Source organism: Tasmannia lanceolata, unplaced genomic scaffold, assembly GCF_043159265.1.
Source record: "Tasmannia lanceolata isolate RefF3 unplaced genomic scaffold, GAP_Taslan_0.1 ptg000020l, whole genome shotgun sequence".
Classification (NCBI taxonomy): domain Eukaryota; kingdom Viridiplantae; phylum Streptophyta; class Magnoliopsida; order Canellales; family Winteraceae; genus Tasmannia; species Tasmannia lanceolata.
The window spans coordinates 11820569-11845282 of record NW_027518697.1 but is presented as its reverse complement, the minus strand read 5'-3'; the positions used below and the strand labels follow the sequence as shown (position 1 = coordinate 11845282).

General features: G+C 38.8%; 1 protein-coding gene across 1 annotated transcript; it reads left to right on the top strand.

The window, feature by feature from the left end:
* The first annotated feature begins 16546 nt into the window (after positions 1-16546).
* LOC143854754 (alpha/beta-Hydrolases superfamily protein) lies at positions 16547-21565 on the top strand. The gene is made up of 6 exons (XM_077364859.1): positions 16547-16751; positions 17358-17523; positions 18003-18903; positions 19004-19109; positions 19851-20056; positions 21113-21565. Exons 3-6 carry the CDS (start codon positions 18143-18145, stop codon positions 21384-21386), a joined length of 1347 nt encoding a protein of 448 aa, XP_077220974.1. The 5' UTR covers positions 16547-16751; positions 17358-17523; positions 18003-18142; the 3' UTR covers positions 21387-21565.
* Positions 21566-24714: the final 3149 nt, after the last annotated feature.

Here is a 24714-nt window from a genome sequence, read left to right as displayed (position 1 = left end):
CCATAGATGGATCATCTAACGGTTAGATGGGAGGACGGGAATTTAAATATCCCAACAGACTCTCTAGGATTGATCTGGTTCGTTGAATCGCGTATGGGCGCGATCTAACGGCCAGAATTCAAACCGATCTGGAAAGACTCTATACAGGGGTGCTTTTCACACTGAAAAGACACCAGAGGCTCTATAAAAGTTGCAGAACCCAACCATTTCAAAGTACAATCGAATTTACCCATTTATGGATAAATTCTTAAGACTTCTAGTGCATTATACTCTCTTTCTTGCTCCCACCAAAATTCGTTTTACTAAACTATTTTCTTATTGTTTATCTAATTACTGTTATACTGCAGTAACAGAAATTAGACTGATTCTCTCAGGCTTGTAAGATTCTAAGGGCATTTCGGATTTGACTCCGCTTGTGCATAGCGTCGTCAAATTAGTAGGACATTCCTACTGGCTTCATTGTATCTTGGAGGCAGTTCGCGGATCCCCTTTGCACACTTCTAGTGGGGGCGAAATCTGTCTTAAGGAAAGCGATTTCGCGCCTTGAAGCAAACTGGTTACTGCTTTTTCTTTCCAACAGATACAGAATTATTTCTCTAACAATCTTAAGACAGATTTTTCTTTGCTTCAATGGCGTTGTACTCAATCCGTCAAATGTCCCAAGACTTTGTCAAACTTGAGCGATTTGACAAAGGGAATTTCAAGCGATGGCAGAAGAAGTTGCACTTCATCCTTACGTCGCTCAAAGTAGTTCGAGTTCTCACATCCCCAAGGCCGACAACAGTTGAAAATGAGACATTAGCGCAGGCTCGTGCAAGAATGAAATGGGAACAAGATGATTACATCTGCAAAGGGCACATCCTCAATGCTATGTCGGATACTTTGTTCGACATATATCAGGGAATGGGATCGGCAAGTGAGATTTGGAACGCACTCGAAGCGAAGTACATGGCGGAGGATGCTAGCAGCAAAAAATTCTCTGTGAGTCGTTTCCTGAATTATCGCATGGTAGATGATAGACCTGTTATTGATCAACTGCATGAAATCCAACACATGGTGAGTCAAATTCATTTGCAAGGCATTTTACTTGATGATTCCTTTATAATTCCGTCGATTATTGACAAACTTCCGCCGAGTTGGAAAGAATTTAGAAAAAGTCTTAAACACAAGAAAGAGGAGATTTCTCTTGATGACTTGGCTCTATGCCTCAGGATTGAGGAAGAGTCAAGGATTAGAGATCATAAAGATGATCATGAGAATTCTTCCTCTAAGATACACTTGGTGGAAAATGTCAATAAACCAAACCAACAAGGGAAAGGCAATCGGAAGAGAAACAAACACCCTGACAAGAAGAATAATAAGAATAAGAAAAGGAAGGGTGCTTGTTTCAATTGTGGCAAACCAGGCCACTACAAGAGTGAATGTCGACTTCTTAAAGATAAGAAGTCGGGAACACCAACAGACAACAACAAGTTTGTGGCCATGATTTCAGAAGCAAATATTCTTGAAGATGGCAATGATTGGTGGATTGACTCGGGTGCGACGAGGCATGTCTGCAAAGACAGGAATCTGTTTTCGACCTATGAAACGGTTGAAGATGGAAGTGTCCTTTACATGGGCAATTCGTCGACGGCAGAAGTCAAAGGAAGAGGCAAAGTAGAACTGGAATTTACATCCGGCAAGCGCCTCACTCTTACCGATGTCTTTCATGTACCTGAAGTGCGAAAGAATTTAGTTTCTGGAAGCATTCTTAACAAGAATGGCTTCAAGCTCGTATTTGAATCTGACAAATTCATTCTTTCTAAGGGGGGTACCTTTGTTGGAAAGGGATATATGTATGAAGGGATGTTTAAACTCAATATCAATAAAGTGAATGTCTTTGCTTATGTTGTTGACTCTTTATCTTTATGGCATAATCGTTTAGGACATGTTAATACTAGGAAAATGCATGATATGGTTAAGTTAGATTTAATTCCAAAATGTGAAATTGATTTAGTAGATAAATGCAAAATATGTATGCAAACTAAATTAATAACTAAACCATTTCCCTCAGTAGACAGAACTTCTAATCTGTTAGACCTTGTACATAGCGATGTATGCGATATACATAGTGTTCCTACCAAGGGAGGTAAAAAGTATTTTGTTACTTTTATAGATGATTTTACTAAATTTTGCTATGTATATTTACTTAGTCATAAAGATGAAGTGTTGGAAAAGTTTAAGGTTTATAAAACAGAAGTAGAAAACCAATGTGAAACATGCATTAAATGCCTTAGATCTGATAGGGGTGGTGAATACCATTTCCCTCTTTTCTGTGAATCAGTGGGCATAGTTCATGAAACTTCTGCCCCTTATACACCACAGCAAAATGGTGTAGCAGAAAGAAAAAATAGAACTTTAACTGAAATGGTTAATGCTATGCTTGTTAATTCTGGTTTGGATAAAAGTTTTTGGGGTGAAGCATTACTTACTGCTTGTTACATATTGAATAGGGTACCAAGTAAAAAGAATAATGTAACCCCTTATGAGCTTTGGAAGAAAAGAAAACCAAACTTGAATTATCTTAAAGTTTGGGGTTGTAGAGCCATTGTTAAAGTTCCTAAACCTAAATTAAGAAAATTAGGTGAGAAGGGTATAGAGTGTATTTTTTTAGGATATGCTAGCCATAGTAAGGCATATAGGTTTCTAGTTATAGAACCTAATGATTTTCTACAAATTAATACAATAATTGAATCTAGAGATGCCTTCTTCTATGAGAATAGGTTCACTTCAATTCCAAAAGAAGTTCAGCCTAGTAATGCTGTGGAACTTTCTTTAGAACCACAAACAAAAGATGGTGAACCTAGTGAAATAAGAAGAAGTAAAAGAGATAGAAGTGAAAAGAGTTTTGGTCCTGACTTTGTTACTTACCTAGTAGAAGGGACAAGAGAAAAACTCAAATCTTCTATAATGTTAGATTTAAATGTAGAAAGTGACCCTCAAACCTATACGGAAGCCATAAAGTCACAGGATGTCGCTTTTTGGAAAGAAGCAATTAATGACGAAATGGATTCTATTATGGGAAATAAGACTTGGTATTTAGTTGATCTACCACCTGGATCTAAACCTATTGGGTGTAAGTGGATCTTCAAAAAGAAGATCAAAGTAGATGGAACTATAGAAAAGTTTAAAGCTAGGTTAGTGGCCAAAGGGTTTACTCAAAAACCCGGAATTGATTATTTTGATACATATGCACCCGTTGCTAGGATTTCTACCATTAGAGTCTTGATTGCTCTTGCTTCCATATACAAACTTCACATTCACCAAATGGATGTTAAAACAGCATTCTTAAATGGTGAACTTGATGAAGAAGTGTATATGGAACAACCTGAAGGTTTCATTTTACCTGGTCAAGAGCATAAAGTCTGTAAATTAGTCAAATCTTTATATGGCCTAAAGCAAGCTCCTAAGCAATGGCATGAAAGATTTGATAAGGTGTTAGTCTCTAATGGTTATAGAATTCATGAGTCAGATAAATGTGTATATAGTAACTTTAAAGGTGGTAGTGGTGTTATTATATGTTTATATGTTGATGATATGTTAATATTTAGTACAGATTTTGAATGTATTCAAAGTACTAAATTATTTTTATCTCAAAACTTTGATATGAAAGATATGGGTGAAGCAGATGTGATCTTGGGTATAAGAATCATAAGACATAACAGTAGTTTGATTCTAACCCAGTCACATTATATTGAAAAAGTTCTTAAAAAGTTTAATCATTTTGATTGTTCACCTGCTTCAACTCCTTTTGATCCTAGTGGGAAGTTATATCTTAATTCTGGAAGGACTATTTCTCAACTAGGGTATGCTAGTGTGATTGGTAGCCTTATGTATGCTATGACCTGTACTAGGCCAGACATAGCATTTGCTGTGGGTAAGCTTAGTAGGTTTACCAGTAATCCAAATTTCTCTCATTGGAATGCAGTCTATAGAGTATTAAAATATTTAAAGAAAACTATAGACTATGGTTTATGTTATGGTGGGTATCCAACTGTAATAGAAGGATACACTGACGCTAGTTGGATAACTGAGCGTATAGATCATACATCAACCAGTGGGTGGATTTTCACCCTTGGTGGGGGAGCAGTCTCCTGGGCCTCTAAGAAACAAACATGCATTTCAACATCCACTATGGAAGCAGAGTTTATAGCTCTGGCAGCATGTTGTAAAGAGGCGGAATGGCTTCGGAATTTGTTATTGGAAATTCCGTTATGGCCTAATCCTATGCCATCGATTTATGTCCACTGTGATAGTCAGGCCACACTATCAAGGGCATATAATCATGTTTATAATGGTAAGTCCAGGCATATAGGACTTAGACACAGTACTGTGAGAGAGTTACTTACTAATGGAGTAGTAACTATTGATTTTGTGAGATCAAGCCAAAATTTGGTTGATCCATTTACTAAAGCTCTTGCGAGAGATATGGTGTGTAAAACATCATTAGGGATGGGGTTAAAGCCATTACCAAATAGTCACCAATGATGGAACCTCGACTCAACACTTGAATAAATATCAAGTCTTGAGTTCAATGAGTCAAAGTACATCATATGGAGTGATTGCAAGCACTATAATATATATTATATTTCCATCCCAAGGTAAAGTGCTTGGTACCTGTAATGTATAAAAGGGAAAGGCTGAGCATTTGAGCTCTTAATAGACTTATAACAAAGTGTTGGAGTGTTATAGTTACAGGGGCACTCTTGATAAGTCTACCTATGTGAGTGTGGGAGTGGTGCCGCTTCCTATGAGACCTGGCTAGTTTCTAGAGCACTCATGAAACCAAGATATAGACACAAGGCCAATTCATGTGTCGGTTTTTTAGAAATTGCCTAAAGAGATAAATTCTTATGTGTGAGATGTGTCCGGTTAACCAAATAGAATCGCTAGTTCAAAGACATGTCTACTATGCAATTCTGGTTAACTTTGATGTGTTTTCACTAAGTAAAGGTTCAAATCGAAAGATACCTTTATTTATGCATAAAAATTCCAAGCCTGATGAGAAAATCTTTTTTGATTTTGAAAATGGTGGGGGATTGTTAAAGATTTTTCAAAATCAAGTGTTTTTGGTCAAAACAATTTTTTGGAAAATATTTTCTTAAGTGTGTTTTGGAAAAAGAAAAACTTTTCTTTGGAAATAGTTGCTTTTTGCAAGAGAAAGAGAATAGTGTAATGTAGTTGAAAAGATAGTCCCAAATCGGATGAGAGAAAAGAAAGAGAAGGGCTTATAAAGCACTACACTTTTCTATTACTTGTTTGATTGCACATTGGGTTGAACCCATGGTTGGACCCGTGGGACGGTGCAACGCACTGTTCGCGCACGCGCACGCGCACACGCACGCGCGGCGTGGGCAATGGGCTATAGGGCGCATAGTGGCGCTTTATTGGCGCTTTTTTAGGCGCACTTTGCACTTCGCACGCCGCATCGTAGCGAGGAGCGATTGGAGCCTTTAATTTTTCCAGATCTGATCTGGACCGTTGGATCTAGACGATTGTGGATCGGTCTAGTGGGTGGGCCCAATAGTTCAAAGGCCCATCAAGCCCAAGCCCAGTGTCGAATAGTTCGATTGGGTTGGGCTTTGATTCGAGCACAACGGTCGGCCCAGCGGGCCCAGTGCTCCAACGGTCAGTGGGTGCGATCCATTGGGTTGTGTCCCTTCCCAACGGTCAAGGATCTAAGGGGTGCGATCTGTACCATAGATGGATCATCTAACGGTTAGATGGGAGGACGGGAATTTAAATATCCCAACAGACTCTCTAGGATTGATCTGGTTCGTTGAATCGCGTATGGGCGCGATCTAACGGCCAGAATTCAAACCGATCTGGAAAGACTCTATACAGGGGTGCTTTTCACACTGAAAAGACACCAGAGGCTCTATAAAAGTTGCAGAACCCAACCATTTCAAAGTACAATCGAATTTACCCATTTCTGGATAAATTCTTAAGACTTCTAGTGCATTATACTCTCTTTCTTGCTCCCACCAAAATTCGTTTTACTAAACTATTTTCTTATTGTTTATCTAATTACTGTTATACTGCAGTAACAGAAATTAGACTGATTCTCTCAGGCTTGTAAGATTCTAAGGGCATTTCGGATTTGACTCCGCTTGTGCATAGCGTCGTCAAATTAGTAGGACATTCCTACTGGCTTCATTGTATCTTGGAGGCAGTTCGCGGATCCCCTTTGCACACTTCTAGTGGGGGCGAAATCTGTCTTAAGGAAAGCGATTTCGCGCCTTGAAGCAAACTGGTTACTGCTTTTTCTTTCCAACAGATACAGAATTATTTCTCTAACAATATCTACCAACCAAAACAGTACCTTTTTACTTCACATCCAATCACAACCATCTAATTTATTTGAGCCGACTCCATCCCCATAAGCAACAGCCAAGAACCTCTCAGAACCCACATCCTTGAATCCAAATCATCACCCAAAACCCAACAACAACCTTTGTAATCTACAGAACATCACCCCCTACTTTCTATATTGACACCCCTTCACCTAAAACTTCCGCTACCATACCCACACATTCGATATCTTCCGCTATCGCATATACGCCCCTGCGTCACTCAGCAATGTAACCATGTTTTGTGGGTGGCAGAGAATTCAATTTAATTATGTTTATTCTAACTGTCCAATGTTTATGAAGTGATGGATATATAAAAATATCCTGTAGACTGAATCTTATGTGCATCCAGATTCCAGACTCTCATCCCTGACTTGGAAAACGTTTGCCTTCAATCCATTTCTCATATGATGATGCCCCAGGACTAAATAAATAGTATCCATGAACCTTGAGATGATCTAGAGTCTAGACTATGAACAGATTGACATGTCATGGCACAAACATCTTGGCCTTCATATCAAGAAAGCCACTGAATCTTTACTACTTGAAAATATTAATAAACCTAACAATAGCTTACTCACTAACCATATAGTCATGCCTCTGTAGTGAACAGTAAAGTTCACTAAATGTGTAGTCACCACCAGTGCCTATAGTGTCAACGCAAATTCACACTGGCACACAGAATTCCACATAGAAGTAGTACAGGGTTTTTCTTGATAAATTTAAAGAAATTGCAACTGACAAGTAAAAAACATATCGAGTTTTGAGCTTTGCCTTAGTTATGTTATAGGAGAAGAACCATGTAGTCACAGTCCCTATGCCTGTAACGGTCTCTAATAGCGTGTTATCGAAAGATGTGACAATTATAAGTTAAAGAACATTGTTCTTTGACTTAATTGCCAATTCACTCCGAACATTACCGACGCAGAGCTCATGGCTCTGGATATTTTTCACTTGAAAGTGGAATTTTTGTAATTTTTTAACAAAAACCAGCTAAATCCAAGTGAAATTCTTGTGCTGGTGCAAATTTGTGTTCAACACCTCCTTTAGCTAACGTTACAGTTCACTACAGCCTCAAAACACAACAATTGAGACAAACTCACAGTTTTTCTTGGTCAGCGAATGCATTCAATCTACCTTACCAGCACATCTAATTTATATGTCATAGGCCCAACACCAATTGGACCAATCCAGATGCGTTCACTCAAAGCCACAAGAATAACTTCAATCCAACCACTTCGAGTCAAACCCTAAGATGCACCCTCCAAGCACCTTTACCTTCCCTAAAACAAATCTTTTTTGGAAAATGACAGATTGTATTAATATTCATACGAAATTTACATAGAGGAGGGACCAGGAGTCCCCCTAAAACTTCATTGTATGATAGCCTAGAAGATAACTCCAAGCCCTGATAAACAAGAGCTCCAAAAACTATTTTCTTTTCCCATTACACCCACCATTCCATACATAAGTTCCATCTTTACGATCTTCCTAGAAGATCATTCCTAAGAACCTTGATTGAAACCACCCAAAAACAAACCTTTGCGATCTTCACCGAAGATCTTGAAGCTAACCGGAACCTCCCTCCACCACAAACCCATGAACTAAAAACCCCTAAGGAAAACCCTCCCCTAAGAGGAGCAGTTCTCCAACTCCCCCAAAAGATACTTAATTTCATAGTCCAGCACATCTTTATTTGATGTGAAGTCAAAGGGATCCTCAGGTTCCATTTCCTTAATTCCGAGTATCTTTTTACCAGCAAGCCTTTCTTCCACCTTTCGAATTCCCACTGCCTTATTAGCCTCCCATCGAATCTTCCTCAATCTCCTCTCATCGGCCAGAGTTGTTTTGAAGAATGGGTGTTTATACAAAAGCGAGTGAGCGTCCTTTACATTGGATGACTCAGTTAAACGGAAGAGCTCCTCAACGTTATATTGGGCCTCCTTCTTAAACAATTTCCACTGTCTTTGGAGGAAATCTTTAGTAATTTCCTTATGGGTCGGATCATTTCTAGAAGCCCTCTCTTCATCATAAACCATCGTCTTCATCTTGTAAAGAATCTTCCCAAGAACCAAGAGGTCCATAGACCGACTCCTTTTCCGTCTCAAGGAAGAGGAGAGAAGGGAGGATGTTATCATGCTATTCCATTTTTTAGAGTTATAGCAGGGGCAAAGACTTCACTCTTTTAAATCTCCTAGGCGAAGCCAAGAGTCACCTTTGAGAGAAAGACCGCCAATTCTGTCCAATAGCCCTAGCCCACCCTTACCACAACAACATGAGAAGCAAGTTTCCACCCTTAGATTGTAAACCATTTATGGGACGAGACTTGTTTCAATTATTTCTGACAGATCTCGAAAAGATACCGCTATTTTCTATGACGCTTTTAATGAGAAAGATGTCTATTCATGATTAACATCCCATTCGAGGATGCCACCGACTTCACGTTGCCACTTACCATCAAAAAACATTTCGAACAGATATTGCTTTATTCGTGGACGCCTTATCTTCCTTATCCCCACCTCCTATAATAAGGAGGCCCGCCCCTTTCATATTAGCACTTTCAAATTAACACTAATTTTAATGTTGTGAAATTCAATTTCACCTATTACTCTCCCAAATACCCAGAACCGCCAGCATCCAGCTTCATTGAGGGTAGAAAATAGAGAGGCCTCAAAGGTATCTAATCACCCAAGGGCGACGCATGCCCTAGGGATAGTTTGGGAGAAAATCGATGTTTTTGAAACCCACTCAGCCAATTTTGCCTTCAAATGACTTTTTGGAGGTGGCTTTATGATAAAGTCCGGTTTACTCTTGATTGTATTTTTAGAGGAAGTCCTCCCAAATTGGTCCTCTGATAGGGCTTGACCGGCTCTCTCCTTCCATATAGAGCAAGAATTGGGATTTCGAACCTTGAAGATCATTCCAGAGGGGTGCAACCCAAAGGTCCTATTCTTGAGGATGCCCAAGATCTTTTTTGAATTTGGTCTCAGATCAAGAGAATACTTAGATTTAGCTGATCTCTTTTGCTTTGATCCTTGATCTAGAGACGATCCCACCTGCTCGAAAGCCCCTTTTGATGTTGACAGGCCGTTTAATATTGATACTGAAGGTACACTATGCCGGTCAGTTGAAAGACCATGTTTTCCAAGCCGATTAACCAGAAAACCCGAAGAATTTCCATCGGTCACGACCCCTGGAGATTCTTGGGAACAACGCCCTTCTTTTTCTATTGGGATTTGAATTTTGAATTTGAATGGTGGGGCCCCAAGAGATCAACGGTCTTCCTTCGGAGGTTCCACCAGTCTGTCAACTAGGGGGTAAACGAGCCGAGCTTGGCCAGGCTCGGCTCGGCTCGTTAAGCTCAAAATCTCGGCTCAGGCTCGAACCAGGCTCAAGCTCGGCTCGGCTCGCGAGCCTTACCGAGCTTGGCTTATATTAAGGGCAATCATATATTCACACCCCTCATCTTCCCTGGACAGCCCTATCTAGTGTAATTTGACTACTTTTTTTACACCACGGGGGGTGGTCCAAGTAACAAATGGGGTTCCAAAAAAGAAGTGACATATTTTGCCTCCCCCTTTCACTCCATAGGCAACCCTTTTAGTGTATATATTAATATAATATATATATATATATATATATATATATATATATATTTAAATATATTAAATCCTTAACGAGCAGAGCAAAGCCGAGCTCAGGCTCGGCTCGTTAAGCTTAACGAGCCTGGAAAGCTGGCTCGGCTCAGCTTGTTAAGGATTCGAGCCGAGCTCGAGCTCGCTTGTTAAGGATTCGAGCCGAGCTTTTACTGAGCCGAGCTCGAGCGAGCTTTTGAGCCCGAGCCAAAATTGATACCCTTACCGTCAACGAACCGTGGCTCTCCATGGGATTCACCGGTGGTCTTAAACAGTTACGATCCACTGGCGAATCAGCCACTTGAACCACTGGCAGCGGATTCAACAGACTCGGAACAAGGCTTGCCATACTGTGGAAGTTAACGCTAGGTGGAGCCGATTGGCAAGTCTTGTTCCATTTTCACTTCCAGGACTGGACCAAAGATATTTCCAAGAGCTTCAATTGTGGAAGTAGCCCAAGCGTGCAGCGGAATTCCACAAAAATTGACCCAGATTTCTTTCGCTCCCAGAACAAATTCCTTATGCTAGGGAGAAAGAGAGAGCCGTTGGTTTCAACAGGCCTCAAACTCCTTTGTCAGAATCCTGGTGGCCAATTCCATTGATTCGAACATGAAAAGAACTTCATCCATTGCTAGGGCACATGGTTTTGTGAGGGAGGGGAAGTCCCAAAATCTTTTAGCCCATTGCCAAAGGTCATCTAGGGTCTCGTTGTTATCCCTTCTCTTTCCAATCAGACACCCTTTTAAGATCTCCATTCGCACTTCCATTTCCTTTCCCCATATAGATAAGGTTGGGATCCCTTCCTCAACAGTTGTCGAGATCACCCAAGAATTAGGCCACCAAAAACCCTCATCACCGGTGTTAGCCGATGGTTTTTGTGGCTGAATAGGGACGGGAGGCGAGACTGTTGGGGGAGCAATGGACTGTTTGACTTGGTAGCACCAGACACCGATTCCGCCATCTAAAATTAAGATAATCACAGGTTGAGCATAGCCAATATCCATTCCACCTTCCTGGTTTTGCGTTTTTGCCCGTTTTTGCCCATTTGCCAGTTCCCCCTTGCGTTTTTGCCCAATTGCCCATCCGGCCCATTCCAAGGCTTATCCCTTTGAAACGACCATGAAATAAAGGATTGCACATCATTCCCTAAAACAAATCTTATGGGGCTATTCTCTCAGCTTTCACAAGAGGCATCGAAGCAAAAGAGAAAAAACACAAGGCTCTGGCCCACAACGACAAAGGAAGTTTACATGAATTAGGTGAATGAACCAACACCATCCATATCACAAACGACTGATATCAGAATCAGCAAGCCACATAATCAAAGTGTCTTAGAATATAACATTCTACTTCTAACTAATCCCTAGAAGTGGAAAAGAATTGGCAGATCATGTCGCCAGATTGGGTGCTTTTAGGGACTCTTTGTATATGGCACCGTTCTTGCCCCCAAAAGTGCATCTGTAATCCTTACTTCAATTTAGTTATCATTTTCCATAAGGCTTTGTTCCTTTCCACCTAAAAATGGACGTAATATTTGTTTTATGTTCAATTTTTTAACATAAAACAAATTTTACGTCCATTTTTACATCGCAAGGAACGGAGCCTAAAAAAAATCAAAGTGGCTTAGAAGCAGCTTAACAAGTATGGTCGGAAGCAATTTCTAGGAGCCTTATAATATATTCATGAAACTTATATTATCTTAGGTTGAATTCTGGTGTAACATAAGATCTGAAACTTATATTACTTTATCTGAATGCTGGTGTAACATAAGAGTAAACTTGGAAGATGCAATAACCATAGAAGATTAAAACAAGGAAGTGTAAATTTTACATACTTCTGCGGGTGCGCTTTTTGTACAAGATGCGGTAACCGCACTCACGACATTGGATCACATCCCCCGGCTTCAGTGTGTTCTCCGCCCCGCAATCTAAACATTAAAGCCGAGAATAAGAGGAAGAAACAAAACAAAAGCATGAATAAGGTCAATTAAAAACAATTATGAAGTTAAGTAAATGGAAAGTTCTCCCCAAGGTTTGGCATGAAAGAGAAAGAGACCAAACTTACCCCCACAGATATAGCTCACTGGTTCCGGTTGAGTTCCTTGAGGATCCATGGATTGGAAGCAAGAAATTGTAGTATCTGAAATAATAAAAACCAAAAACTGAATGGAGCCTGGAAGGAAGAAAAAGCAAAAAAAAAAAAAAAAGAGACTTATTAAGCCCTCGATCCTCCTGAAAAATCCAAGTAATGAACCTATGATAATTCCAATAAGTGAAGAAAAACAACTTCCAGAATATTAGAAAAGAAAATGGAATTAAAAAAAAAAGAAAAAGAAATATTCAGTGAAGATGAAATCGAAGAGTAAAGATGGCGAAATCTTAAAATTTTGAAGAAGAAAAGAAAAAGAAAAACTTTAAATGGACCCGAAGCCGGAAACTGTGGTTTCAGTGAAGAAAAGATGAAACCAAAATTTGGAATTTGGAGTTGCTACCCTGTTGGACAAAATCTAAGACACGAATGAACCAAATCTCTAAAAAGGGTGGGGTTTCTTTTTACGTGCCTAATTGGCCGTAACGGAAATAAACAAACTGAAAATAGAAAAAGAGAGGGGTAGAGGTTGATTCGAGGCAACCGGACCTCCTAATGGCTCAATTCGAGAGGAACCATGACTCTCCCAAACAAAGTCTCATTTACTGTTGTAAAATTCTTCTTCCATTCTTTTCATTGAATTGCTACTACATACATACAAGTAAGAGGGAGTGCCACATCACAAACACACTTATCCGCTAACAAGACACATCATAAATAACTAACTCCCACTATCCTAAACACATTAGCCACAACTAATGGCTATTACACTGAAACACATACCCACTACTACGCACTAACTAACCCCACATACATAATAAGAAAATACACATAACAGTTTCTGTGGGATAGCCTTCTCAAACCTGTTGGAATACTACATCTTACCCGAATAACCTTAAACCTTACATCAATGTAGACCGTCCCCGTGTCTAGAGGGGATTGATGCGGATGCAGTTCAAAATGCGGCCATAGCACATCCTAGTCGACTTGGCATGATGTGTTTTGAGTACTGGGTTGACGCAATCATAACTCATGAGAGTCAAGGGAGTTTTGATTGACTTTGTTACGCAAAACATGACCTTGACAAGAACACAGCCAAGGTAAAAGGGAGTAGACTAAGGGGAGTCTACATGAGTCTACAATGAAGTGGAGGAGTTTGGAGACTGTGATTGACATGGTCAAGCCTCATCAAGTGAGTTGAGTTGGCGACTCAACCGAGTAATAATTTATCATATATAATTAAATATATAAAAAAACTAAAACCATTAAAAATAAAAAAGAAAAGCAATGCAGGCAAATATCATTTATCAATTCTTATTTTCATGGTATACAAGTCAATTATAAAAGATCAGTTACTTGAATCAACTTGGGTGAGCTTTCACTAGAACTCGGTCTTACGAAAAAAAAAAATAGATACCAAATTACCAATTACAGGTAGTTAATGAGCACAATTACCGATTATGTATACAAGAATTCAGTAAAAAGCCCTTCGAAACTAAAAGCGTTTGATGGGTTTCAGGTATATTAGTTTCAGTTTCTATTATCCAATCCCAAATTATCAGAAAAATTCAAAAACAACAAGAGAAAAACAACCCACTCTAGTTCCTTAATAGCCAAAAATCTCCTCAGGAAGAACCAATTTTGGTCGATGGGTCAAATAGACAGAACACTTCCCCTGCGTCTCAGGATTTGATTTTAGGGTTTCGAGGATTTTAGGACTTTAGTCATGATTTAGCTTCCCTTAAGTTAGTCGCGCCCGGTACGATTATATAGGATGTTAATATTTGGACACTACTATACTAGTATGCTTGTTGGACTAAATAAGATCCACACCGAGGCATGTTAAGTATTACATTCCTGTTCATGCTATGTATGTGTGTAAAATGGTGGGGCCACCTCATCAAAGCATGAGGTGTAAAATGGTGGGTCATACCCTACTATGTATAGGTATAATCATGGTTTTAAATTTCGACCGATATCCAAAATTTTGGATTTCGGTGGAGACCGACTCCGAAATCAATAAAATCAGAAACGGTATTTTATTTCGGCCGAAATTTTTGAATTTTGGTTGAAATTTGACCCAAAAAATCTGTTTTTTTTTTTTTAAATTAATTTAATATTTCACCGAAATTTCGAAAATTTAAAATTTCAGGGTCCGAAACCGGTACTGAAACCGAAATTTTAAACCTTAGGTATAACATGGTGGGTCAACCCGGACCAACCCACTGAAATGTGAGGTGTTAAATGATGGATCCCACACTATGCATGGGTTGGAGTGGAGATTGTAGGGATGTTTGATCTATGGAAAAAAAAAATCAAAGCTCTAAGTAGGTGTGCAATTTTCTTAAAAAATGGAGAATTTTTTTATTTTGGATCATAAATTTTATAGAAAAGGGATTTATTAGCGTCCATCGCAGAAGGCATTTTGCGGATGGTCTGTTGCACCTGACAGCAGCCACCTCACGAATGAAGACAAAATCTGCTGAAAAGTGAGCCTCTGTGGCTGCTGTTAGAAGCAACAGGCCATCCGTGAAATGCCTTCTGTGGTGGACACTAGCAAATCCCTATAGAAAATGAGTTTACAGAATGATGGGAAACATATTTTTTGAAAAAATCCAATAAAAATTTCCATGGAAAAAAATTCTATTAAAATTTTCAATTGAAACAAATTTCCAATAAAAAATTTTCATACAAAAATGTTAAAATGATTGACCAAAAAAAAAAAAAAACCCACCTCACGTTTAGTATATACTGTATGAGGAATGCTAAACTGAAGGGTGACCTTGGAAATACTAGCCGCAAAAGTGCCCCCATTGGATCCACATTACCAAAGCGCATTGATAGTAAATGTAAAACTAATCCTAAAATTCAAAGCTTAATTAAAAATCTCATGAAATTAATAACAAAAATTTAATCAATTTTTACATTTTCTGAGTATGTCAAAACTCAAAAGTCCCTCGTTGATGTATGGTCATTAATCTCAAATCTCTACAAAAAATTACGTTCTAAAACTTTTTTGGGGTAAATAAACTCGGATGGAACCTGCAACCTCTAAGTTGAGATACAAATCCTCATCCATTGATGTACAGGCGGCCTTGCAAAACAAGGGAAATAATAAATGCACCCCTTTTCATCACTTTGGACACCCAGCTGCATTGTACGTGGCAATCATGTCACTTCATTCCTTAAATGTGAAGCACATCAGCCCCTTTAAAGTCATAGATACAATGCTGGGTGTCCCAAGTGATGAAAATGAGCGCATTTATCAAGCGTGCCCCAATTGACAACCATTAAAGGCAGTTATGATTGTAATTTTCTGTGCCATCTTTAATCATACTTAAACGCCGGGGGGGGGGGGGGGGGGGGGGGGGGGCGCCCTTTGCCCCTTATTTTGCAAGGGCACCTGTGGATCTAGCATTCTTCTGCTTCTTAAATACCCACATAAAAAATGTCTCCATGCCACATTTAATTTCAATAAAAAGATAGGGTTTTGTTAACAAGTACCCCGGGTGAAGGTGCATTTGAAAATGCAATGTACACGTTGTTTGTGAAAAAAAGTAGGGCTGCAACTCGGGTCGGGCGGGTCGGGTTTCGGAGAACCCAACCCTACCCGAGAAATTTCTCGGGTCGGGTCGGGTCGGGTCGGGTCGGGTTTTTTTTTGGAAAACCCACGATTCCCAAACCCGGCCCTACCCATGATAAATCTCGGGTTGGGTCGGGTCGGGTCGGGTCGGGTCGGGTTTTTTTTTGGAAAACCCACGATTCCCAAACCCGGCCCTACCCATGATAAATCTCGGGTTGGGTCGGGTCGGGTCGGGTTTTTTCACGTTGACGCAATTTTTTAAGGAAAATTCTTGTTTGGCAAGGCAACTCAACTCATAGAAGCAGAAATTACACTCACATTACACTTGAATCAAACAATGATGTAATTACACTCACATTACACTTGAATCAAACAATGTTGTAATTACAATCAAACAATGCTGAATCAAACACTTGAATCAACTCAACTCATAGAAGCAGAAATTACACTCACATACAATAACAGTGGGTGCGTAGGTTTTCACTTTTAACTTTAAAACTAACAATAGAAAAAAATGTACATACTATAACTTATGTAACTCGGGTCGGGTCGGATCGGGCCCCTTCAAACCCGGCTCGACCCGAGATTCATGCGGGCTTTTGAATGCTCAACCCGGCTCGACCCGAAACCCATGAAACCTGAACCCAACCCAGGCTATTTTCGGGTCGGGTCGATGCGGGTCGGGTAAAACCCGGCTCGAGTTGCAGCCCTAAAAAAAAGACTCACAAGCCATGTAAATTTACATTAGCCCATACTCGAGGTAGTTATTGATAAAAACTGTATTGGCAGATTCTAACAAATGGTGAAGACGAATATTCTACGAGAATATTCCCAACATCTCTTTTTTTAAGATGTCAACCAAGAAAAAAGCAACGATAATCTCGAATCGCAAGGTGGAGAAGAAATTTCAAATTCCCATTACTGAATTTAGAAAGGGTTGCTGAAGGGGCACGCGATTTTATGAAAGAAAATGTGCAGAGAACTATAAATAGAAGACAGAGTAGCGTTATTTTCGAGCAATCTCATTGCCAGTGGATTTTTTGAGGGTAATTGGAGGTGGGTTTTTGTTCCTCTTTCTGTTTCTTCTATAGGGTTTGTTATGCTATGGATTCGAGGTCTTGATAGGGGGTTTTGAGGTTTTTTTTTCTCTAGGTTAGATGAAAAATCTACATGGGTTATTTGTTTTTTCTTGGATGGGGGTTTTTTGAGATGGGTTTGAGGGATTACCAATATATGAGTAATATCTACTATTGATGTTATTGGTCTGTGAATTAGCGTTTTTACGAGCTTAGGTTTATATATTTATGGTGGTTTTCTAGGGTTTGTTTTTTTTTTTTTTTTGAAATGTGGTAATGTGTCGGTGGATTTGGGCTTTTGTTCTTCCCTCTTTCTTTCTTCGAAAGATTTGTGCTTTTTACAAATTCTGAATATTTTTTTAGGTTGAATTATTGTTTTGCCCTCTGTTCTATTGATTTTGGTGTCCAATTGAGGAATCCAAGTTTTTCATAATCGGGTCTTGTTGCCCTATCTAGGGCATTTGGCGCAACTCTTTTTTCGTTTTTCCTCAATTTTTATCCCTTTTTGCTAATTTTTCCCCTCTCTTTTTGCCCTTGCAGATTGCCTAACTTCATGTTTTTTTTGTCTCTCTTTTTGGCTGTGCAGAATTCACGCCAGATATGGGAGCCTGAATCAAACAAATAGTCTCATTTGGATCCGAGAAAGAGATTTGGGTCCGAATGGTCGGGCTGTCAAGATTCACCTTGGCAGCCCGCTTTTATTGAATGCTTCAATAATCCTCTTAAATAACAGCTGCCCATTGTTCTTCTCTGTAAGTTTCCCTTTTCTCTGTTGTTTTATTGTAAACAAATGTCCTATTTTTCTCCGGTTTTTATTGGAGGACTCATGGGTACCATGGATGGCAAAAAAATAGCAGTACCATGTTTGGATAATTGCACAAACTAATCTTGTCTTTTGTTATTGAAACGGCTGTCAAAGGTCATAACAGTTCCCAAAAAGCTCTAGAAGCTGATTAAAAAAGAAAAAGACAAGCTGAGCTTGTGCAATTATCAAAACATAGTAGTGCCAAATCACCCAATCTTTCTGTAGAGTCGTGTTCAAATCAAACCACGCGTTTTCTTCCTTTTTTAAAATACTGTACAGGTCAACTGATTTTGACGCTGCTTCCTCGCGTTTTCCTCGTGTGGATTGGTCTTGTCTTTCTCTTCTTTTCAGTTATTTAAAGAGTTTGATTGAACGAAGGTTCTATTGTTATCTTAAATTCTACTTTTCTATGCGTGATTCAAACAGTTGATATTGGAAAGGACAAGGGGTTGCTGATTCCACCATTGTTTCAGTTGAAAACAGTTGGGTTTTTCTTCTGATACATGGGTTTCTGTTCATTAGAAGATTACTTGTCTTTGGCATGAGAAAATATATACTTTCTGCAAATGGGTTCCTTGTCTGGAATCCTTCATCGTCCTCTAACTGCAGCCGCCGCTGTTGCTGTAGCCGCCGTGTCTGCGGACGTCCCTGACAGATTGCCACATCCCAAATCCTCAAATCCATCTCCCTTAACAAACCCATCAAATTCAAATCCCACTTATTCATTGAAAGAGCTGAAGTCGTGGGTGTCGCGGGTTTCTCCTTCGAATATCTCCAATCTTTCATTTGATTCAAGATTTCAAATACCCCTAGCTAAACTTGAATACCCAATTCCTCATTTGAGCCTTCCCCGCACGCCAAACTTTTTGTTCAGCTCCTTCTCTTTGCCTGTTGCTTCTCCACCTGTTCTGCTCACGCTGTATCAGTCCGCAAATTTAGCTAAACCTCAACAATCAGAATTGACATCTTCGACGGCTCCTTCTTCCCCTTCGGAGGTTTTTTACAGATGGCATTTGCCAAAGTCGAATGTTGGTGGAGTTTTGGGGAATTCAGATTGCGTGTCTGCAAAGTCGAAGACTGTGGTAATTTTACTTGGATGGTTGGGAGCTAAGCAGAATCATCTGAAGAGATATGCAGATTGGTATACTTCAAGGGGATTCCATGCTGTTACTTTCACTTTTCCCATGGCCGATGTCATCAGTTACAAGGCTGGTGGAAAAGCTGAGCAGCATATAGGCTTGCTTGTGAACCACCTGGTCAGTTGGGTAGGAGAAGAGAATGCCAAGAAAATGGTTTTTCATACTTTCAGCAACACAGGCTGGCTAACGTGAGCTCTCTCTCACTCTCACACACTTTTTCTATTTGATTCTGATTATTGTCTGCTTTCTCATCTTTGACCTCATTGTTTTTTGTTTCCATTGTTACAGATATGGAGTTATTCTTGAGAAGTTTAAGAAGCAGGATCCGTCTCTAACTAAGAGGATCAAAGGTTGCATTGTGGATTCGGCTCCAGTTGCTTCCCCTGACCCTCAGGTAAAGTACTTTGTTTGAACAATGTGAACACTGATGTGTTTTTAGATTCGCAAGCATAAGTTCTAATTACTGAGAGGCATAACGATGTGTTAGTTCCAACTTTGGGACTGTATGCTTTCCTTTCTGAAATGTCCCCGATACTTTGTAGTTTTGTGTCTGTACTGTGTCAACAATATCTGTTTTCTTCGTCCAATGCTTCAATTTTCCTATTCCGTTTTGCTCAACTGCCTTTCTTCATGATGATCAAAGCACCTATTACTAAAAATTCTTGCAAAAAAAAATGACAGAGAGAGATAGAAGCTTAACATTGAAAGGGTAATCTATTATTTGCCCTCTCACTTCGTGTGAGGTGTGGGCAACAGATTTTGTTTTACTATCTTTTCCTTCATTTAGTATGTTTTTAACTTTATTAGAAATTTGAGGAATGATAAACTGACAGGCGCCCTTACAAAAACCATCTCCTAGGTCGTCCCCATTAATCCATCTCAATAAAGTGCATTTATATGGGCACATAAAAGTTTGAAGATGGTACAAAAATTACAAACTTAAATGAGCAATAAATGCATTTTATTGAAATTGATCAATTGTGGCATCCTTGTAGATGGGTTTTTGCAAGGGCGCCCTTCAGTCTATCATAACTGTAGAAATTTTATTTGCTGATTTAAGTTCTGCAGTACCTGCCCTGTGTATGCGAGCTCTTCACAGATACTGATGAACTTATGTTCTATATCCTATTTTCAGGTTTGGGCATCGGGTTTCTCAGCTGCATTTTTGAAAAAGCAGAGTGTTGCGACGAAAGGATCGCCTAACCCCAATGAATCAGGAACGAATTTGTTGGTTGCCACAGAAGTTGTCATGGAACCTAAACCTGCAGTTGCTGAAGCTGCTTTGCTTGTAGTTTTGGAGAAGTTCTTTGAGGTAGTTCTGAATCTTCCTACCATTAACAGGTAACGAGTCATTCTTGATTAGCATATATTTTCAGATAAAGCCAAAATGTGTACCAAATGGTGAAAAAACTGGTCAAATTCTTATATGGGTTCATGGGTTAGTTGCCTATAATTAAGGGTTTCAATGAGCTGGACTCAATCACAACTTTGGGGAAAAAATAAATAAATAAATATTAATAACCCAAAAGGCAACTTTTTAAAATTTTGGATCTGATTAACAATGTGGGTCCTGCCCATTGACACCTATAATTATAATGCAATATCGTGAAGCTGTTGTTGAATGAGCCTGTGTGGCTGGTCTGACATGCAACAGACCATCTGCGAAATGCCTTTTGTGATGGACACTAGCAAATCCCATCTTATATATATATATATATATATATATATATATATATATATATATATATATATATATATATATAGAGTAAAGAGTTCCTGCGGTTACCCGCAGGAACTCTTTACTCTATATATAAACTATTATGGTTTTCAAATTGATACCAAAACTCTTGGATTTTATAGAATTAAACTGTATATATGAATAGATGTTTTATTTTCGAACCAATGATTAGCATCCACACATGTGATTAAAAAATAATTAACATCCATACAGAACTTAGTGGGTTAATATCTAGTATGATAATTTGTGACCGTATGTTTTCAAAGAGAAACAAATCTGAAAAGCGAGTTTGATGCTGATATCTACCATGTGTTTTGGCACCTTTTCATCACTCAAATTCTTGAAATCAAAATAAAAATAAAAATCTAATCAACACTGAACAAAATCAACCGAACCAGAATCATGTTCAAGAGCTAGTGCATCAGTCTGCTCAAGATTTTGGGTTTCCGATATTATTTTTGCACCCTATGATTTAGTCGAGTCCCTCAATCGCATTTAGAGCACCATTTAGCTTGGGTTGTCTTAGTCCAGATAACCGTGCTGGGGTTTACTTTTCATCTCACCTAAACTCTTTTATTTTGAAGATATAATTCATCCATCTGATCTCCAAAGTCCGAACAGCTTCTGATTTACATCTGTTCTTCTTGCATGAACAACAGGAGGCTCTCCGATGTGCTGGGTCTACTGTCATCTGAACAACCGAGATGCCCGCAGTTATATATCTACAGCTCCGCGGACAGGGTTATTCCTGTGAAATCCGTTGAGAAGTTCATAGAAGAACAACGCAAAGCTGGTCACGAGGTCAGGGCATGCAATTTCATTTCCTCCCCTCACGTCGATCATTTCCGTAATGCTCCTGAACTCTACACTTTGCAGCTCACCACCTTTTTAGAGGACTGCGTGCTCGATTCTTGCAAAAGTTCTCCTCCTTGAATAAGACTAATGTATCTCTATTCTTCTATTATTTCCCTATTTTCTTGACATTATAATTGTTTTCACCTGGTACTACTTTTACTTACAGTACCATCTCAACTGTATTTTAATTTTAATTATTTGATGATTCTTTACTACGAGTTTCTTGAATGGATTGGAGTCTCAGAGTTGGTATAGAAGTCATATGCAAGAGGGTGATCATCTTCGTGTTTTTATATGTATTTTTTGTTGTTGTGTCCTTGCTTTTATTGTTTACAATCATATTGTTTATTCTTCTTTTTTCTTCCCTGTAAAGAGAGATTGGATAGGAAGAGAAAACAAGATAAATAAAGAAGCTGTATCTTTAAAAACTGATTTTGGGATACAAAGCAAGCATTCTAGTGATTGCAAAGCTGTATCTTTAAAAACTGATTTTGGGATACAAAACAAGCATTCAAGTGTTTTGCAGTCTAAACCGTGGTTTGATTCTCTTCACTAAATGTATGAAAACTTGGTAAGTTTGATAGGTTAAGGAGGAGTAACAATCCAGTGCTATAGGGACAGATCCACCCTCTAAATTGTAGTTATGAGGAAAAGTTTGTTTCCTGGTTGACAGAACTAACTACAATGTTTTTATGTGGTGCTAACGATTCAAAACCTTTCTTTGTAGCTCAATTCATTTCAGTTTATGGTCCTATCTGTTTGGGTTTACACGCTATCAAGATGGTGGCTGTTAGCCTTTTTCCTAACAGCATCTTTAGGCCCCACATGAGTAAAGCCCATTGCCGTTTGTCTCACTTTGATCAGACGATTTTAGCCCCTTGATAGTTAGGGTTGTTCCAAGAGAAGTTAAAATGTGGTTTTCTGTGGGCCTTTAATTTTAAGCACAGGCTTCATCTGTTTAAGAGTCATCTGAATAAAAACAAGAGGGTGTATCTGATCAAAACAAACGGGTGTAAATGCAAGTTATCTTTTTTCTTTTCCCCTTAGATATCTAAGCAATGAAGAATGGACAATTCTACCCATCTTTGAAAAGGGATGGACAATTCTACGCATCACCTTCACTTTGCACCCAGGGAAGCAACCATAATGATATAGAAACTAAGCATCTTATCAGAAGAAACTTACATCTACCCAACAACAGCGACACCCCCCCCCCCCCCCCCCCCCCCCCCCCCTTCTGTTTTTATAACACACACCACATCCAATTAGATGAGTCCTGAATAGATGGGGTGGAACCTCTGTTGAAGAGGAGACTCCCCTGAAACAATCTCTATAATATGTTACAATCTGGCTAAACCAAATTGAACCAAAATAGTAATTTGCCTGCTTTTTTTCTCACTGTTTTATATACATAGAGAGAGGAAGGTTTCTACAAAAATATCTTCACCGATGATACTTTATTGAAGATTGTAAGATTTCCTGTGGGAGATTTTTGAAAGCTTTCTGATAATTAACAAAAGCCATGAACCAGAGCACGAAATTATCGAAGGTAACTATCTGCGTGTATTTTGTTTTTTGGGTTGGCATGTTCACATTCTCACTTGGGTTGATTGACTTGATTCTGTTTATCTTTCGTATGGGAATCAAGACCTGCAAGCAGTCACAAAATTAAAGAAAATGTCAGTAAAATAGAGATTATGCGTACATTTCTTGCAGTCAAAAAATGATTTTTGCAATACTATGTTTTGCTATTAATAATCTTTGTGGTTGCAGCTTAACAATGGTTTTCAAAGCAAGTGACCAACTTTGAATTTAGAAAGATGGCCTTAGTTATATTTTTTACCAATCAATGAACTGATATGGAATTACCTTGAAGCACCAATCCTCCATTAAATGAACTGAATGCAAGAGATCTTTCACTCCAAAATGCAATATTTTCGGTAGATAAACAGCATACCTAGTCAACTTGACACAGCAATGGCAGGCTTTCAGCAGCTTATCTCTTTCCCCAACACTGAAAATCTGTTTGAACACCTTCTCAACACCAACACATTGTATAATCCTAGCTCCCAGGATCAGTTTACCCTTCGGCTCCGTTACGTAAAAATGGACGTAAATTTTGTTTTATGTTGTAAAAATGAACATAAAACAAATTTTACGTCGAAAGAAACGGAGCCTTCATTGTTTCAGTAATCTTGGGGCCCATCCTCACTATAACTTTTCAACAGGCAAAAGGAAATTGGATCTCTTCAGCAGTAAATTTTTTTTTTAAGTCCATACGCACAACCTACATGTCAGTTTTGGGTGATCATTCTTTGATGCTCTTGAGATGATGTCTACTATTTGATACTTTAAGGCCCTGTTTGTTTTGGATTTTGAGAACAGACTGTGAGTCAAAAACTGGTTATTGGACTCAAATTTAGGTTTAATTTTTAGTCTAATAATCAGTTTTCGACTCACAATCAGCTTTCAAAATCCAAAACAAACAGGTCTATCAGATTGACTTTCAGCATTGCTTCAAATATTCGAGATTCACAGTGAATTTTTGATTGATTATATGCTACAGTAGAAGGATCTCCACAAATATATGATAGAAAGTACATGGCAAATGGTACAAACATCCGTTAGAGAGAGAGCAAAGAAACCAAGGGAAAAAAGGAAGAACAAACAGGTTGGAGACCCAGATAGTATTCAACCGAAATTTTTTCATGCCCATGCAAACTCAGCTTCCATAGTTACTCACTAGGACCACAAGTAACTCAGAATAGGAAAAAAGATCATTTAATTTGAAGAAACTGATAAAATTCTTAAGAAATTTACAGTTTCAAAGAATTTGGAAGACAAAATGTTCCAAAATTTTAATGATTCTCAATTTTTAGTACAGTAACAATGCATTTACCGTGGTCACGGCCAGCAAGTACAAAACTCTGCACTTCTACTGAATTTTTTCATCAAGTTAATGACCAAATATACTCTAATCTGCATTTTTAAAGGGTCAAGATTGATACATTACAGAACAGCTTGGGACTAGAATTTCCGTAAATAAAAATAAAAACCACATTCCTTATCAATGTGAGAGAGAGAGAGAGAGAGAGAGAGAGAGAGAGAGAGAGAGAGAGATCATTATTTGAATTGGGAAGGCCCATTTAGAGAATTAAGTAGAAATGTGCTAACAGGTTCGGGAACAGAACCAGGTTTCTCTGGTGATTTTTATTTTCTTGACGAAAGACAACTATATTCATTGCAAAAAGAGATTGTTGATTCACATCAATGGGGAGAGAGAGAGAGGACCCGGAGTAAATTGAGTCCCTCAATGCCCCGTATTTAGCCAACTGATCTGCTAGATCAATGGCACTCTGAGGGACATGAACAAAAGAAAGAAAACTACTGTTAATTATACAAATAA